We start from the raw sequence: 16,230 nt of genomic DNA on the forward strand, positions 1-16,230 counted from the left end.
TTTGGCCAGGCGGCCAGCTATAGGAAGAGTCTTGGTGGTTCCAAACTTCTTCCATTTAAGAATGGAGGCTACTGTGCTCTTGGGAACCGTTGATGCTGCAGACATTTTATGATACCCTTCCCCAGATCGCTGCCTCGACACAATCCTGTCTCGGAACTCTACGGACAATTCCTTCGACCTCATGGCTTGGTTATTGCTCTGACATGCACTGTCAACTGTGGGACCTTATATAGACAGGTGTGTGCCTTTCCAGATCATGTCCAATCAATTGAATATACAACAGGTGGACTCCAATCAAGTTGTAGAAACAGCTCAAGGATGATCAATGGAAACAGGATGCACCTGAGCTCGATTTCGAGTCTCATAGCAAAGTGTCTGAATACTTATGTAAATAAGGTATTTCTGTTATTTATTTATTTTACATTTGCAAAAATGTCTAAAAACCTGTTTTCGCTTTGTCATTACGGGCTATTGTGTGTAGATTGTTTAGAAGGAAACATTTTTTAAATCCATTTTAGAATAAGGCTGTATCGAAAGAAAAATTGGAAAAAGTCAAGGGGTCTGAATACTTTCTGAATGCACTGTAGAGGGATTAGGATGTCATTTGGGACCCACACTTTGTCTCTGCCTCAGTTTATTGGGCAAATACACATTAAAACAAACCATAAAAGAACAGTGTTACTAGAATTACACATTCAATTAAGCTGACTGTTACACATTCAATTAGCCTGACTACTACACATTTAATTAAGTTGACTTTTACACATTCAATTAAGCTGTCTATTACACATTTAATTAAGTTGACTTTTACACATTCAATTACGCTGACAATTACACATTAAATTCAGCTGACTATTACACATTTAATTCAGATGACTATTACACATTTAATTAAGCTGACTGTTACACATTCAATTAGCCTGACTACTACACATTTAATTAAGTTGACTTTTACACATTCAATTACGCTGACAATTACACATTAAATTCAGCTGACTATTACACATTTAATTCAGATGACTATTACACATTTAATTAAGCTGACTTTTACATATTCAATTAAGCTGACTATTAAACATGAAGTTAATGTGCTGACTATTAAACATGAAGTTAATGTGCTGACTATTAAACACATGAAGTTAATGTGCTGACTATTAAACAGGAAGTTAATGTGCTGACTATTAAACATGAAGTTAATGTGCTGACTATTAAACATGAAGTTAATGTGCTGACTATTAAACATGAAGTTAATGTGCTGACTATTACACATTCAATTAAGCTGACTATTAAACATGAAGTTAATGTGCTGACTATTACACATGAAGTTAATGTGCTGACTATTACACATGAAGTTAATGTGCTGACTATTAAACACAGGAAGTTAATGTGCTGACTATTAAACATGAAGTTAATGTGCTGACTATTACACATGAAGTTAATGTGCTGACTATTACACATGAAGTTAATGTGCTGACTATTAAACATGAAGTTAATGTGCTGACTATTACACATGAAGTTAATGTGCTGACTATTAAACATGAAGTTAATGTGCTGACTATTAAACATGAAGTTAATGTGCTGACTATTAAACATGAAGTTAATGTGCTGACTATTAAACACATGAAGTTAATGTGCTGACTATTAAACACATGAAGTTAATGTGCTGACTATTAAACACATGAAGTTAATGTGCTGACTATTAAACAGGAAGTTAATGTGCTGACTATTAAACAGGAAGTTAATGTGCTGACTATTAAACATGAAGTTAATGTGCTGACTATTAAACATGAAGTTAATGTGCTGACTATTAAACATGAAGTTAATGCGCTGACTAATACAATTAAATTATGCTGATTATTCCAGAGTCAAGATGTTATTTTTGTTTCATACCAAACAACTTTCAAGAGGAGCCACTGTAGAATAAAATATGTATTTATTTGAAGTAGTTATTTATTAGAACCAGCATGGCTACCACAGCGATACACCATCCCATCTGGTTTGCACTTAGTATGACTATCATTTGTTTTTGAACAGGAAAATTACCCAACACACCTCCAGGCTGTGTAATGGCTATATGACCAAGAAAGAGAAAGAGAGTGTCCACAATCACCCGACCTCAATCCAATTGAGATGGTTTGGGATGAGTTGGACCGCAGAGTGAAGGAAAAGCAGCCAACAAGTGCTCAGCATGTGTGGGAACTCTTTCAAGACTGTTGGAAAAGCATTCCAGGTGAAGCTGGTTGAGAGAATGCCAAGACTGTGCAAAGCTATCATCAAGGCAATGGGTGGCTACTTTGAAGAATCCAAATATAAAATATATTTTGATTTGTTTAACACATTTTTGCTTACCACATGATTCCATATGTGTTATTTCATAGTTTTATTGTCTTAGATATTATTCTACAATGTAGAAAATAGTAAAAATAAAGAAAAATGCTGAAATGAGTAGCTGTGTCCAAACGTTTGACTGGTACTGTACATATTTATCAATATCTTCACATGGTGATGTTTCTATTAGTTAAAAACACAAACAGTTTGTCCTCAACATTTGAAAAAGGGCTTTATTAAGTTGACTGTGTGCTTGTAGTGCCCTGATTTCTATAGATCAATTATTCCAGTCAGTTGGGCCGTTGTATCCGAAAGATCTTATTTTACCATTGCTGCTGTTTTCGAAAGCAGTAGTGTAAGTCTTGTTAATATATACAAGGACATTCAAGTTTATACATTTAAAAAGAAAGTGGTTCCAAAGCAGTTGTTTTCTGTTTGGGAGTGACAGTCAATTTAGTGATTCAGACATTGTTTATTTATTTTTTATTATAATGGCATCCAAGAATGACTCTGCAAACATTGATATATACATTACATCTAAATCGCAAAAGAAAGTTCTTGGGTGTTTTGATAGAGGATGCCATCATAGTCTAGGATAGGAAGCAACAGTTGGGTTACTAAGGTCTTTCTGATCAATACAGTAAAAGAGTTCTTAGACCTGTATAGTAAACCCAATATGCTTTCCAAAATATAATTCAGAATCTATCCTTATACAGCTGGATGTGAAATCAATTGAAATAAAGATGGAGCTGGTGGATGGTTCAGTGTAGCTGCAACAGCATCTGCCACAGATGCTATACAAGCAAGGCTTTGTGAAAAGAAAGAAAAATATGAATGAATTTCTCCCTGTAGTCTTGACTTGTATGGGGAAGTTAGTCTTTCTCTAGCGAGACAAACAAGAGAGACAACAGAACTACAGGGCCTGAGGGCTTTCACACAGAAACTGTCAACCTCACTGTGTAATGCATGAGGGGTTGGAAGGAGAATAAACAACAAGATGAACGATGAGATCAACTAGCAAGTCTAAAATACATCTGCTGTTACTTCACACACTCGCATGTATAAACACAGGTGAGAGTACACACACACACTCTTGCAGTGGTTGAAAAAGTACCCAATTGTAATACTTGAGTAAAAGTATAGATACCTTAATAGAAAGTTAGTCAAGTAAAAGTGAAAGTCAGCCAGTTAAATACTACTTGAGTAAAAGTCTAACGTCGTATTTTTAGAACTAGGCAAGTCAGTTAAGAACAAATTCTTATTTACAACGACAGCCTACCCCCCCCAGCCAAACCCGGACGACGCTGGGCATATTGTGCACCGCTCTATGGGACTCCCAATCACGGCCAGATGTGATTCAGCCTGGAGTCGAACCAGGGACCGTAGTGACACCTCTTAGCACTGAGATGTAGTGTCTTAGACCGCTGAACCACTCGTAGCTCAAATCAAATCAAAGTTTATTTATCACGTGCGCCGAATACAACAAGTGTAGACCTTACAGTGAAATGCTTACTTACAGGCTCTAACCAATAGTGCAAAAAAGGTGTTAGGTGAACAATAGGTAGGTAAAGAAATAAAACAACAGTAAAAAGACAGGCTATATACAGTGGCGAGGCCATAAAAGTAGCGAGTCTACATACAGACACCGGTTAGTCAGGCTGATTGAGGTAGTATGTACATGTAGATATGGTTAAAGTGACTATGCATATATGATAAACAGAGAGTAGCAGTAGCGTAAAAGAGGGGTTGGCGGGTGGTGGGTGGCGGGGCACAATGCAGATAGACGGGTTAGCCAATGTGCGGAAGCACTGGTTGGTCGGCCCAATTGAGGTAGTATGTACATGAATGTATAGTTAAAGTGACTATGCATATATGATAAACAGAGAGTAGCAGCAGCGTAAAACGAGGGGGTGGGGGGGGGAATACAATGCAAATAGTCCGGGTAGCCATTTGATAACCTGTTCAGGAGTCTTATGGCTTGGGGGTAAAAACTGTTGAGAAGCCTTTTTGTCCTAGACTTGGCACTCCAGTACCGCGTGCCATGCGGTAGTAGAGAGAACAGTTTATGACTGGGGTGGCTGGGGTCTTTGACCATTTTTAGCGCCTTCCTCTGACACCGCCTGGTGTAGAGGTCCCGGATGGCACGCAGCTTTGCCCCAGTGATGTACTTTTTTATAGACCGAGTCACTGGTGCTTCCTGCTTTAATTTTAGCTTGTAAGCAGGAATCACGAGGAAAGATTTGTGGTCGGATTTACCAAATGGAGGGCGAGGGAGAGGTTTGTACACATCTCTGTGTGTAGAGTACAGGTGATCTAAAAAGAAAATCCCTCTGGTTGCACATTTAACACATTTAACAGAAATTTGGTAGAACTGATTTAAGTTTCCCTGCATTAAAGTCTCCGGCCACTAGGAGTGCCGCCTCTGGGTGAGTGGTTTCCTGTTTGCTTATTTCCTTATACAGCTGTCTGAGTGCGGTCTTAGTGCCAGCATCTGTCTGTGGTGGTAAATAAACAGCCACGAAAAGTGTAGCTGAAAACTCTCTAGGCAAGTAGTGTGGCCTGCAATTTATCACAATATACTCTACTTCAGGCGAGCAAAGTCTAGAGACTTCCTTATATTTCGTGCACCAGCTGTTGTTTACAAATATGCACAGCCCGCCCCCACCTCGTCTTACCGGAGTGTGCTGTTCTGTCTTGCCGGTGCAGCCTATATCCCGCTAGCTGAATATCCATGTCGTCAGCCACGATTCCGTGAAATATAGGATATTACAGTTTCTGATGCCCCGTTGGTAGGATATTCGTGATCGTACCTTGTCTAATTTATTGTCCAATGATTGCACGTTGGCGAGTAGTATTGACGGTAACGGCAGATTTCCTACTCACCTTTTCCGGGTCCTGACCAGGCATCTGGCTCTTTGTCCTCTGTACCTGCGTCGCTTCCTCTTGCAAATAACGGGGATGTCGGTCCTGTGGGGTGTTTGGAGAATGTCTTGTGCGTCGTCTTTGTTGTAGAAAAAATCTCAATCTAATCCGAGGTGAGTGATCGCTGTCCTGATATCCAGAAGCTCTTTTCTGCCGTAAGATACGGTTGCAGAAACATTATGTACAAAGTAAGTTACAAATAACGCAAAAAAAACCACATAATAGCACAATTGGTTGGGAAACTGCTGCCATTTCTTCCGACGCCATTTTAGCTGTCTAAATGTAATTGCTGAAATATACAAATATTCTTAAGAATCAAAAGTAAAAGTATAAATCCTTAAAAAAATTCTTATATTAATCTAATACAATCTAAACAAAATGTATTTGTCACATGCACTGACTAAAACAGGTGCAGACCTTACCGTGAAATGGTTACTTACAAACACTTAACCAACCATGCAGTTAAGGAACATAGTGTTAAGAAAACATTTACTAAATAAAGTAACAATGTCACGTCCTGACCAGTAAAAGGGGTTGTTTGTTATTGTAGTTTGGTCAGGGCGTGGCAGGGGTGTTTGGTTAGTGTGTTTCGGGGTTTGTTGGGCAATGTTCTATGTTAGTCTATTTCTATGCTTAGTTTATTGATTTGACCTTCAATTGGAGGCAGCTGTTTCTCGTTGCCTCTAATTGAAGGTCCTATTTAATAGGGGTGTTTTGTCCATGGGATTTGTGGGTAGTTGTTCTGTATGTGTAGCTGTGTGCCTCACAGGACTGTTTTTCGTGTTGTTTTGTATTAAGTGTTTATTTTTGGTTTTCTTTATAACAAAGAAGATGAGTATTCACATTCCCGCTGCGCCTTGGTCCCATCCTTACGACGAACGTGACAAACAATAACAAATGTTAAATAGACAGCACCATTTTCTTGTTTTTTTAAATGTATGGATAGCCAGGGGCACACTCCAACACTCATTATTTACAAAAGATGCATTTGTGTTTAGTGAGTCCACCAGAGGCAGTAGGGATGACCATGTGTTCTCTTGATAAGTACATTAATTTGACAATTTTCCTGTCGTTCTAAGCATTCAAAATGTAATGAGTACTTTTGATTGTCAGGGAAAATGTATGGAGTAAAAAGTACCATATTTTCTTTAGGAATGTAGTGAAGGAAAACTAAGAGTTGTCAAAAATATAAATAGTAAAGTACAGATATCCCCAAAAAACTACTTAAGTACAGTGCCTTGCAAATGTATTCATCCTGAGGTGGCTAATTTCTGCATTACCAAATGAGGAGAGTTACAAACTTCACACACAAGTCAGTTATACTTAAAACTACATCTTTAATAATTAAGATGCTTTTGCAAAAGGACTTGACCTTCAAAGTGATTACACAAAAGTACAAAGATCTTTTATACCCAAGACCCACCCTTCTCAACGTACATGATGAACAACAGATCTTAGGAACTGTTCACAAAAGGACCATATACTTAATTGTGGATAGGCGGTAGTATTTTCACGGCCGGATGAAAAAAACGTACCCGATTTAATCTGGTTACTACTCTTGCCCAGAAACGAGAATATGCATATTATAATTAGAGTTGGATAGAAAACACTCTGAAGTTTCTAAAACTGTTTGAATGGTGTCTGTGAATATAACAGAACTCATATGGCAGGCAAAAACCTGAGAAAATTCCAAGCAGGAAGTGGCCTGTCTGAGAATTTGTAGTTCTTCTTTTGATTCTCTATCAAAACTACAGTATCTGTGGGGTTACGTAGCACTTTCTAAGGCTTCCATTGGCTCTCTAAAGCCTTCAGAAAGCGGATTGAGGCGTCTCCTGTCTCTGGGCAGAGTATAGTAGCTCAGTTTCTCAGTGGTCTGCCTGGTGACAAAGAGATTGGATATGCGCATTCATGAGACCACGCTATTTTTTATTTTCCTCTTTGAATGAATACACCATTGTCCAGTTGGAATATTATCGCTATTTTATGAGAAAAATACCATAAAAATAGATTTTAAACAGCGTTTGAGATGCTTCTAAGTACGGTAATGGAACATTTTGATTTTTTTTGTCTCGAAATGCGCTCGCGCGTTACCCTTTGGATAGTGATCTGAACGCACGAACAAAACGGAGGTATTTGGACATAACTATGGATTATTTGTAACAAAAACAACATTTCTTGTGGAAGTAGCAGTCCTGGGAGTGCATTCTGACGAAGATCAGCAAAGGTAATACAATTTTTCTAATACTAATTCTGAGTTTAGTGTTCCCCGAACATGGCGGGTGTCAAAATAGCTAGCCCTGATGGCTGAGCTATGTACTCAGAATATTGCAAAATGTGCTTTCGCCGAAAAGCTATTTTAAAATCTGACATAGCGATTGCATAAAGGAGTTCTGTATCTATAATTCTTAAAATAATTGTTATGTATTTTGTCAACGTTTATGATGAGTAATTTAGTAAATTCACCAGAAGTTTTCGGTGGGAATACAATTTCTGAACATCACACGCCAATGTAAAAAGCTGTTTTTTGATATAAATATGAACTTGATTTAACAAAACATGCATGTATTGTATAACATAATGTCCTAGGAGTGTCATCTGATGAAGATCATCAAAGGTTACTGCTTCATTTAGCTGTGTTTTTTTGGTTTTTGTGACATATATGCTTGTTTGGAAAATGGCTGTGTGATTATTTTTGGCTGTGTACTCTCCTAACATAATCTAATGTTTTGCTTTCGCTGTAAAGCCTTTTTGAAATCGGACAATGTGGTTAGATTAACGAGAGTCTTATCTTTAAAATGGTGTAAAATAGTCGTATGTTTGAAAAATCGAAATCATTGCATTTTTGAGGTTTTTGTATTTCGCGCCACGCTCTTCCATTGGATATTGGCGAGGCGTTCCGCTAGCGGAACGTCTGTCCTCAACATTAAGAAAGGAGTATCCCTTAATCACGCCATCTCTTCACATGGTTTAAGAATAGGTAAAGACACATATGAAGACAATGTTCCATTTTGTCCTCCTCCTCTCTTTCTGATATTCTGCATAGCAACAGAGATATGTCAAAGACAAGTCTGACCTCTCCCCTCTCTGGGCCCCAAGTGACTGAGCCCCAGCTAAGGGAAAAGTGCAACTGAAAGACACCAGAGTCCAAAGGATACATTCTAATGACAAGTATCTCACATAAGCATATTATGCTAATAAAACATCTTAATTATCTATGTTACCCAACTAATTCTGATTCATCCGCCACAATCCCCCTTGGCGTTTTTCCTATTTTGTTGCGTTACGACCTGTAATTTAAATTTATTTCAATAAAGTCCACCTGTGTGCAATCTAAGTGTCACATTTTTTATTTTTTTTACTAGGCAAGTAAGTTAAGAACAATTTCTTATTTTCAATGACGGCCTAGGAACAGTGGGTTAACAGCCTTGTTCAGGGGCAGAACGAAAGATTTGTACCTTGTCAGCTCGGGGATTTTAACTTGCAACCTTTCAGTTACTAGTCCAATGCTCTAACCACCACCACTCTAACCACCACTCTAACCACATGATCTCATATACACCTGTTCTGAAAGGCCCCAGAGTCTGCAACACCACTAAGCATGGGGCACCACCAAGCAAGCGGCACCATGAAGACCAAGGAGCTCTCAAAATAGGTCAGGGACAAAGTTGTGGAGAAGTACAGATCAGGGTTGGGTTATAAAAAAATATCTGAAACTTTGAACATCCCATGGACCACCATTAACTCCATGATAAAAAAAAATGGAAAGATTATGGCACCACAACAAACTTGCCAAAAGAGGGCCTCCCACCATAACTCAGGGACCAGGCAAGGAGTGCATTAATCAGAGAGGCAACAAAGAGACCAAAGATAACCCTGAAGGAGCTGCAAAGCTCCACAGAGGAGATTGGAGTATCTGTCCATCGGACCACTTTAAGCCGTACACTCCACAGAGCTAGGATTTACGGAAGAGTGGCCAGAAAAAAAGCCATTGAAAAAAATAAGTAAACACCTTTGGTGTTCGCCAAAGGGCATGTGGGAGACTCCCCAAACAATAGAAGAAGGTACTCTGGTCAGATGAGACTAAAATTTAGCTTTTTGGCCATCAAGGAAAATGCTATGTCTGGCGCAAACCCAACACCTCTCATCACCCCGAGAACAGCCCCACAGTGAAGCATGGTGGTGGCAGCATCATGCTGTGGGGATGTTTTTCATTGGCAGGGACTGGGAAACTGGTCAGAATTGAAGGAATGATGGATGGTGCTAAATACAGGGAAATTCTTGAAGGAAACCTGGTTCAGTATTCCAGAGATTTGAGACTGGGAGGGAGGTTCACCTTCCATCAGGACAATGACCCTAAGCATACTGCTAAAGCAACACTTGAGTGGTTTAAGGGGAAACATTTAAATGTCTTGGAATGGCCTAGTCAAAGCCCAGAATCCAATTGAGAATTTGTGGTATGACTTAAAGATTGCTGTACACCAGCGGAACCCATCCAACTTGAAGGAGCTGGAGCAGTTTTGCCTTGAAGAATGGGCAAAAACCCCAGTGGCTCGATGTGCCAAGCTTATAGAGACATACCCCGAGAGACTTGCAGCTGTAATTGCTGCAAAAGGTGGCTCTACAAAGTATTGACTTTGGGGTGGGGGGGGGGGGGGGGGGGGTGAATAGTTATGCATGCTCAAGTTCTCTTTTTTTGTCTTATTTCTTGTTTGTTTCACAATAAATAATATTTTGCATCTTCAAAGTGGTAGGCATGTTGTGTAAATCAAGCGATACAAACCCACAAAAAAAACAATTTTAATTCCAGGTTAGGCAACAAAATAGGAAAAATGCAAAGGGGGGTGAATACTTTCACAAGCCACTGAAGTACTTTAAAGTATTTTCACTTAAGTACTTTACACCACTGCACGTATGCATAAACATGGGTGAGAGTACACACACACACGCTTGCATGTACTCACACACACACACACACACACACACACACACACACACACACACACACACACACACACACACACACACACACACACACAAGCGCATAGCTTACACTTGTCAGGAACACACACACATTCACAAATACACACATTTATCAAAGAGCCATCAAGCTGATATGATGTGTATATTGAGAATCCCATTACATACAGCATGAGTAGCAGCAACAGGTGTGGATGAATGCTGCATAATATAGATCAGAACACTCAGAGCTTCTTTGAGACTCTCTGTGTGAACTATTACAGCAGCCAAACCTCAGACCCTGACTGTGATAATGCAAGCCTTTTTATAACTAGTTAGCCTTATCAGTGATTGAACTGCACTTTATATACTGTAGTCAGCCAGTCAGTCAGTCAGCCAGTCAGCCAGCCAGTCAGTCAGCCATTTAGCCAGTCAGTCAGCCATTTAGCCAGCCAGCCATTTAGCCAGCCAGTCAGTCAGCCATTTAGCCAGCCAGTCAGCCAACCATTTAGCCAGCCAGTCCGCCAACCATTTAGCCAGCCAGTCAGTCAGCCATTTAGCCAGCCAGTCAGTCAGCCAAATAGCCAACCATTTAGCCTGCTAGTCAGCCAGCCAGTCAATCAGCCATTTAGCCAGCCAGTCAGTCAGTCATTTAGCCAGTCAGTCAGCCATTTAGCCAGCCAGTCAGTCGGCCATTTATCCAGTCAGTCAGCCATTTAGCCAGCCAGTCAGCCATTTAGCCAGTCAGTCGGCCATTTAGCCAGTCAGTCAGCCATTTAGCCAGCCAGTCAGCCATTTAGCCAGCCAGTCAGCCAGCCAGTCAGCCAACCATTTAGCCAGCCAGTCAGTCAGTCATTTAACCAGCCAGTCAGTCAGCCATTTAGCCAGTCAGTCAGCCATTTAGCCAGCCAGTCAGTCAGCCAATTAGCCAACCATTTAGCCAGCCAGTCAGCCAGCCAGTCAGTCAGCCATTTAGCCAGCCAGTCAGTCAGCCATTTAGCCAGTCAGTCAGCCACTTAACGGTCGTTAAGACACTAACAGCTTTCAGACGGTAGGCAATTACGGTCAGTTATGAAAACTTAGGACACTAAAGAGGCCTTTCAACTGACTGAAAAACACCAAAAGAAAAATGCCCAGGGTCCCTGCTCATCTGCGTGAATATGCCTTAGGCATGCTGCAAGGAGGCATGAGGACTGCAGATGTGGCCAGGGGAATAAATTGCAATGTACATACTGTGAGACACCTAAGACAGCACTACAGGGAGACAGGACGGACAGCTGATCGTCCTCGCAGTGGCAGACCACGTGTAACAACACCTGCACAGGATCAGCACATCCGAACATCACACCTGCGGGACAGGTACAGGATGGCAACAACAACTGCCCGAGTTACACCAGGAACGCACAATCCCTCCATCAGTGCTCAGACTGTCCGCAATAGGCTGAGAGAGGCTGGACTGAGGGCTTTTAGCCCTGTTGTAAGGCAGGTCCTCACCAGACATCCCCGGCAACAATGTTGCCTATGGGCACAAACCCAACATCGCTGGACCAGACAGGACTGGCAAAAAGTGCTCTTCACTGACGAGTCGCAGTTTTGTCTCACCAGGGGTGATGGTCGGATTCGCGTTTATCGTCGAAAGAATGAGCGTTACACCGAGGCCTGTACTCTGGAGCGGGATCGGAGGAGATTTGGAGGTGGAGGGTCCGTCATGGTCTGGGGCGGTGTGTCACAGCATCATTGGACTGAGCTTGTTGTCATCTCAACGCTGTGTGTTACAGGGAAGATGTCCTCCTCCCTCATGTACCCTTCCTGCAGGCTCATTCTGACATGACCCTCCAGCATGACAATGCCACCAGCCATACTGCTCGTTCTGTGCGTGATTTCCTGGAAGACAGGAATGTCAGTGTTCTACCATGGCCAGCGAGGAGCCCAGATCTCAATTTCATTGAGCACGTCTGGGACCTGTTGGATCGGAGGGTGAGGGCTAGGGCCATTCCCCCCAGAAATATCTGGGAACTTGAAGGTGCCTTGGTGTAAGAGTGGGTAACATCTCACAGCAAGAACTGGCAAATCTGGTGCAGTCCATGAGGAGGAGATGCACTGCAGTACTTAATGCAGCTAGTGGCCACACCAGATACTGACTGTTACTTTAGATTTTGACCCCCCTTTGTTCAGGGACACATTATTCCATTTCTGTTAGTCACATGTCTGTGGAACTTGTTCAGTTTATGTCTCAGTTGTTGAATCTTGTTATGTTCATACAAATATTTAAACATAAGTTTGCTGAAAATAAACGCAGTTGACAGTGAGGACATTTATTTTTTTGCTGAGTTTATGTAATTTCAGATATTTATGATGGCAGTTATTCTGTGCTCAGATATTTATGATGACAGTTATTCAGATATTGTCACACCCCTCCAGGTGTCGCTGATCTTCACCATCATCCCCAGTGTATTTATACCTGTGGTCTCTGTTTGTCTGTTGCCAGTTAGTTTATGTTTTTCCTGTTTTCTAGTTTTCCCAGTTTTGACCATTCTGCCTGCCCTGACCCTGAGCCTGCGTGCCGTTCTGTACCTTTTCACACCACCCTGGATTACTGACCTCTGCCTGACCTGACCCTGAGCCTGCCTGCCGGTCTGTATCTTTCGGACTCTGCTCTGGATTACTGACCTCTGCCTGCCCTTAACCTGTCATTTTCCTGCCCCTCTGTTTTTGTAATAAACTTTTGTTACTTTGAAACTGTCTGTATCTGGGTCTTCACCTGAGCCTTGACAGATATTTATGATGGCAGTTATTCTGCCAGTTCAGATATTTATGATGGCAGTTATTCTGCCAGTTCAGATATTTATGATGGCAGTTATTCTGCCAGTTCAGATATTTATGATGGCAGTTATTCTGCCAGTTCAGATATTTATGATGGCATTTATTCTGCCAGTTCAGATATTTATGATGGCAGTTATTCTGCCAGTTCAGATATTTATGATGGCAGTTATTCTGCCAGTTCAGATATTTATGATGGCATTTATTCTGCCAGTTCAGATATTTATGATGGCAGTTATTCTGCCAGTTCAGATATTTATGATGGCATTTATTCTGCCAGTTCAGATATTTATGATGGCAGTTATTCTGCCAGTTCAGATATTTATGATGGCAGTTATTCTGCCAGTTCAGATATTTATGATGGCAGTTATTCTGCCAGGTCAGATATTTATGATGGCAGTTATTCTGCCAGTTCAGATATTTATGACGGCATTTATTCTGAGTTCAGATATTTAGGATGGCAGTTATTCTGAGTTCAGAATATATGAGGGCACTTGATAGCTGGGCATGTTTGGTTACAGTTTTTTTTTATATGATTGATGTTGTACTAAACAGCCATATCAATTTCCTCCAGTTAATAGAAAGTTCTTATTCCTATTTATTCCTAAGTGTGTATGTGTGTATGTGTGTACGTGTGTACGTGTGTACGTGTGTACGTGTGTACGTGTGTGCGTGTGTGCGTGTGTGCGTGTGTGCGTGTGTGTGTGTGTGTGTGTGTGTGTGTGTGTGTGTAAGCAGCTCGAAGGGAACAGACCACAAGCAGCATCAAAGCAAAGCCTGATCAAACTCTCTCCTCCTTCAGGTCCGATGATATCATATTAATTTCTGATAGCTCTGTGAAAAACACATTAATTGGCAGCCTTGAGAAAACTGCAGGCTGTGTCCTTTAAATTACAACGAGGAATAGCCAACACAACATGGATGTGATGGCCTCTGTCAGAGAGAGAAGTGTGGATAGAGAGAAAAAAAGGAGGGAGGGAGATAGAGAGCAAGAGAGATAGAGAGAGAAAGGAGGGAGATAGAGAGTGAGAAAAAGAGAGAGAGAAAGGAGGGAAATAGAGAGTGAGAGAGATAGAGAGAGAAAGGAGGGAGATAGAGAGTGAGAGAGATAGAGAAAGAAATGAGGGAGATAGAGAGCAAGGGAGATAGAATACAAAACTGCTCCAGTAGCACCAATCCCCAGACTTCACATTAGCAGTAGAACCATTGCATCAGATTAAGTGACATCTTCAGATGGACTCAAAGAGACATGAAGAGACATGTTAACAGGCTTTGTTTGATTGTTTGATAATCTGTTTATTTTCCACTTCCCTGACCTCTTAATGGAAATTGACGACTGAAACCAATACAGGAACAGTCGAATTAGGCTACAGTAGCCCATGCTTTTACAATAAACCTGGTCAAATTATATCGGTTTAACGGCTCTATTGTCCTTCCAAGAACCCCACCCCAATCCAATCCACAACATTATCGTGCGGCACAGTGATCGTCACTGGTTGGGGAAAAGACTCGGCTACATGCAGGCTATTCATCCACTACATTTCACTGCAGGCACCAAAGCATTGATGAAAGGAACTTCTACCCCCGCGCCAACAAACTCGATATCAACTGTGGCACGCGACCGTTTTATTCACAGGCTGGAAACGTTGCGCAGCAAGCGCTTGGGGAAGAGGGTTTAAGCACCCACCCCAAGTAGTCCCTACCCTATTAATTAACATAATATTAGGAAAATCGATTCAAAGTTAGACATGACATTTCCACATTAACCACAACAAAGAAAGCAGGTTTCTATAGCCAACCGCTGTCCTCCTTGCGCATCAGAAAAGCAAACTAGATGCTTCTTGACGAAATGTCAGACCGTTACAATACTCATTGAATAACCCATCTAACGGTAATTGGCAACGAATTGCATCATTACAATGAAATATAGCCTATCAACTCTTCTGAACGCTGAACTGCAGTGCCCTGCCCCGTATTTTCCAAAGCGCAACGGACCTATCCAAAGTCTGTGAGAGAGACAGAGTAGTCAGCTGGCTCAGTGAGCTTACCTGCATGACACTGTGATCTCCACTTTGGTTGCCGGAATTTTTCCCGCAATGGGATCGAAGTCACACACCGCAGCCATGCTGTCCAGCTTGTCCATTACGTCTCCCTCCATGCGCGCGGGAGACCCGGGACAACTCCCCTGTTCACTCAGCCTGACCGGGTGCAAGTCTCCCTCGAGCGTTTCACCAATTCTCCTAAACCAGGCGCGAGTCCGCAGCGAGCTTTCCACTGAGAACAGAGGGACCAACCGTCAGTGGATGAGCAGAGGAGAACAGGAGAACAAGAGATCAGAAGTTCAGCCAAATCTGTTAAGTGCTCTCCATTCGATATACACCACTATACAGAAAGCTCGTATCTAATGGAAACGCGAAGTAATTGTAGGCCAATTAATATATAATGGTGCAGTTCAAACCAAGTCACAGTGTGCTCTTCTCTCTCTCTGTCTTCAGGCAGAGTAGGTGATATCTACTGGCGAGCGTTTGAAAAAGTAAAATCTCCCAACGAACAACTCCACCCCTTTCTGAAATTCTTTCACATAGGCTACTGCCTGACTGCAAACTAACTGAATGACTGGTTGACTGACTAACTGACTGACTGCCACACATATGCGAATCCACTGTATTGATTAAGGATGTGGATCATTATATCGCTCTAAATGATTTCTCGTGGCTATTAAAACATCATCAGCTAACCATCGGACACAAATTAATAATTAGCATTACCATTTCTTCTCACTATGCAATCTGGTTTCTGAGCTGGTCATGGGTGCACCTCAGCCACGCTCAAGGTCCTAAACGATATCATAACCGCCATCGATAAGAGACAGTACTGTGCAGCCATCTTCATCGAGCTGGCCAAGGCTTTCGACTCTGTCAATCACCGCATTCTTATCGGCAGACTCAATAGCCTTGGTTTCTCAAATGACTGCCTCGCCTGGTTCACCAACTACTTCTCAGATATAGTTCAGTGGGTCAAATCGGAGGGCCTGTTGTCCGGAACTCTGGCAGTCTCTATGGGGGTGCCACAGGGTTCAATTCTCGGGCCGACTCTTTTCTCTGTATATATCAATGATGTCGCTCTTGCTGCTGGTGATTCTCTGATCCACCTCTACGCAGACGACACCATTCTGTAAACATCTGGCCCTTCTTTGGACACTGT

General features: G+C 41.6%; 1 protein-coding gene across 2 annotated transcripts in view; it reads right to left on the reverse strand.

Annotated features, from left to right (window-relative positions):
• Positions 1 to 15,572, reverse strand: part of LOC115168663 (copine-5) — a 158,633-nt gene extending 143,061 nt beyond the window's left edge. For both annotated transcript variants that reach the window (XM_029724135.1, XM_029724134.1), the window contains exon 1: positions 15,075 to 15,572. In XM_029724135.1, the coding sequence (XP_029579995.1) occupies positions 15,075 to 15,184 (110 nt within the window). In that variant the 5' untranslated portion in view covers positions 15,185 to 15,572. The remainder of the gene's footprint in view (positions 1 to 15,074) is intronic.
• Between the last annotated feature and the right edge of the window lie 658 nt (positions 15,573 to 16,230).

The sequence above is a fragment of the Salmo trutta genome, chromosome 30 (genome assembly GCF_901001165.1).
Source record: "Salmo trutta chromosome 30, fSalTru1.1, whole genome shotgun sequence".
Lineage (NCBI taxonomy): Eukaryota > Metazoa > Chordata > Actinopteri > Salmoniformes > Salmonidae > Salmo > Salmo trutta.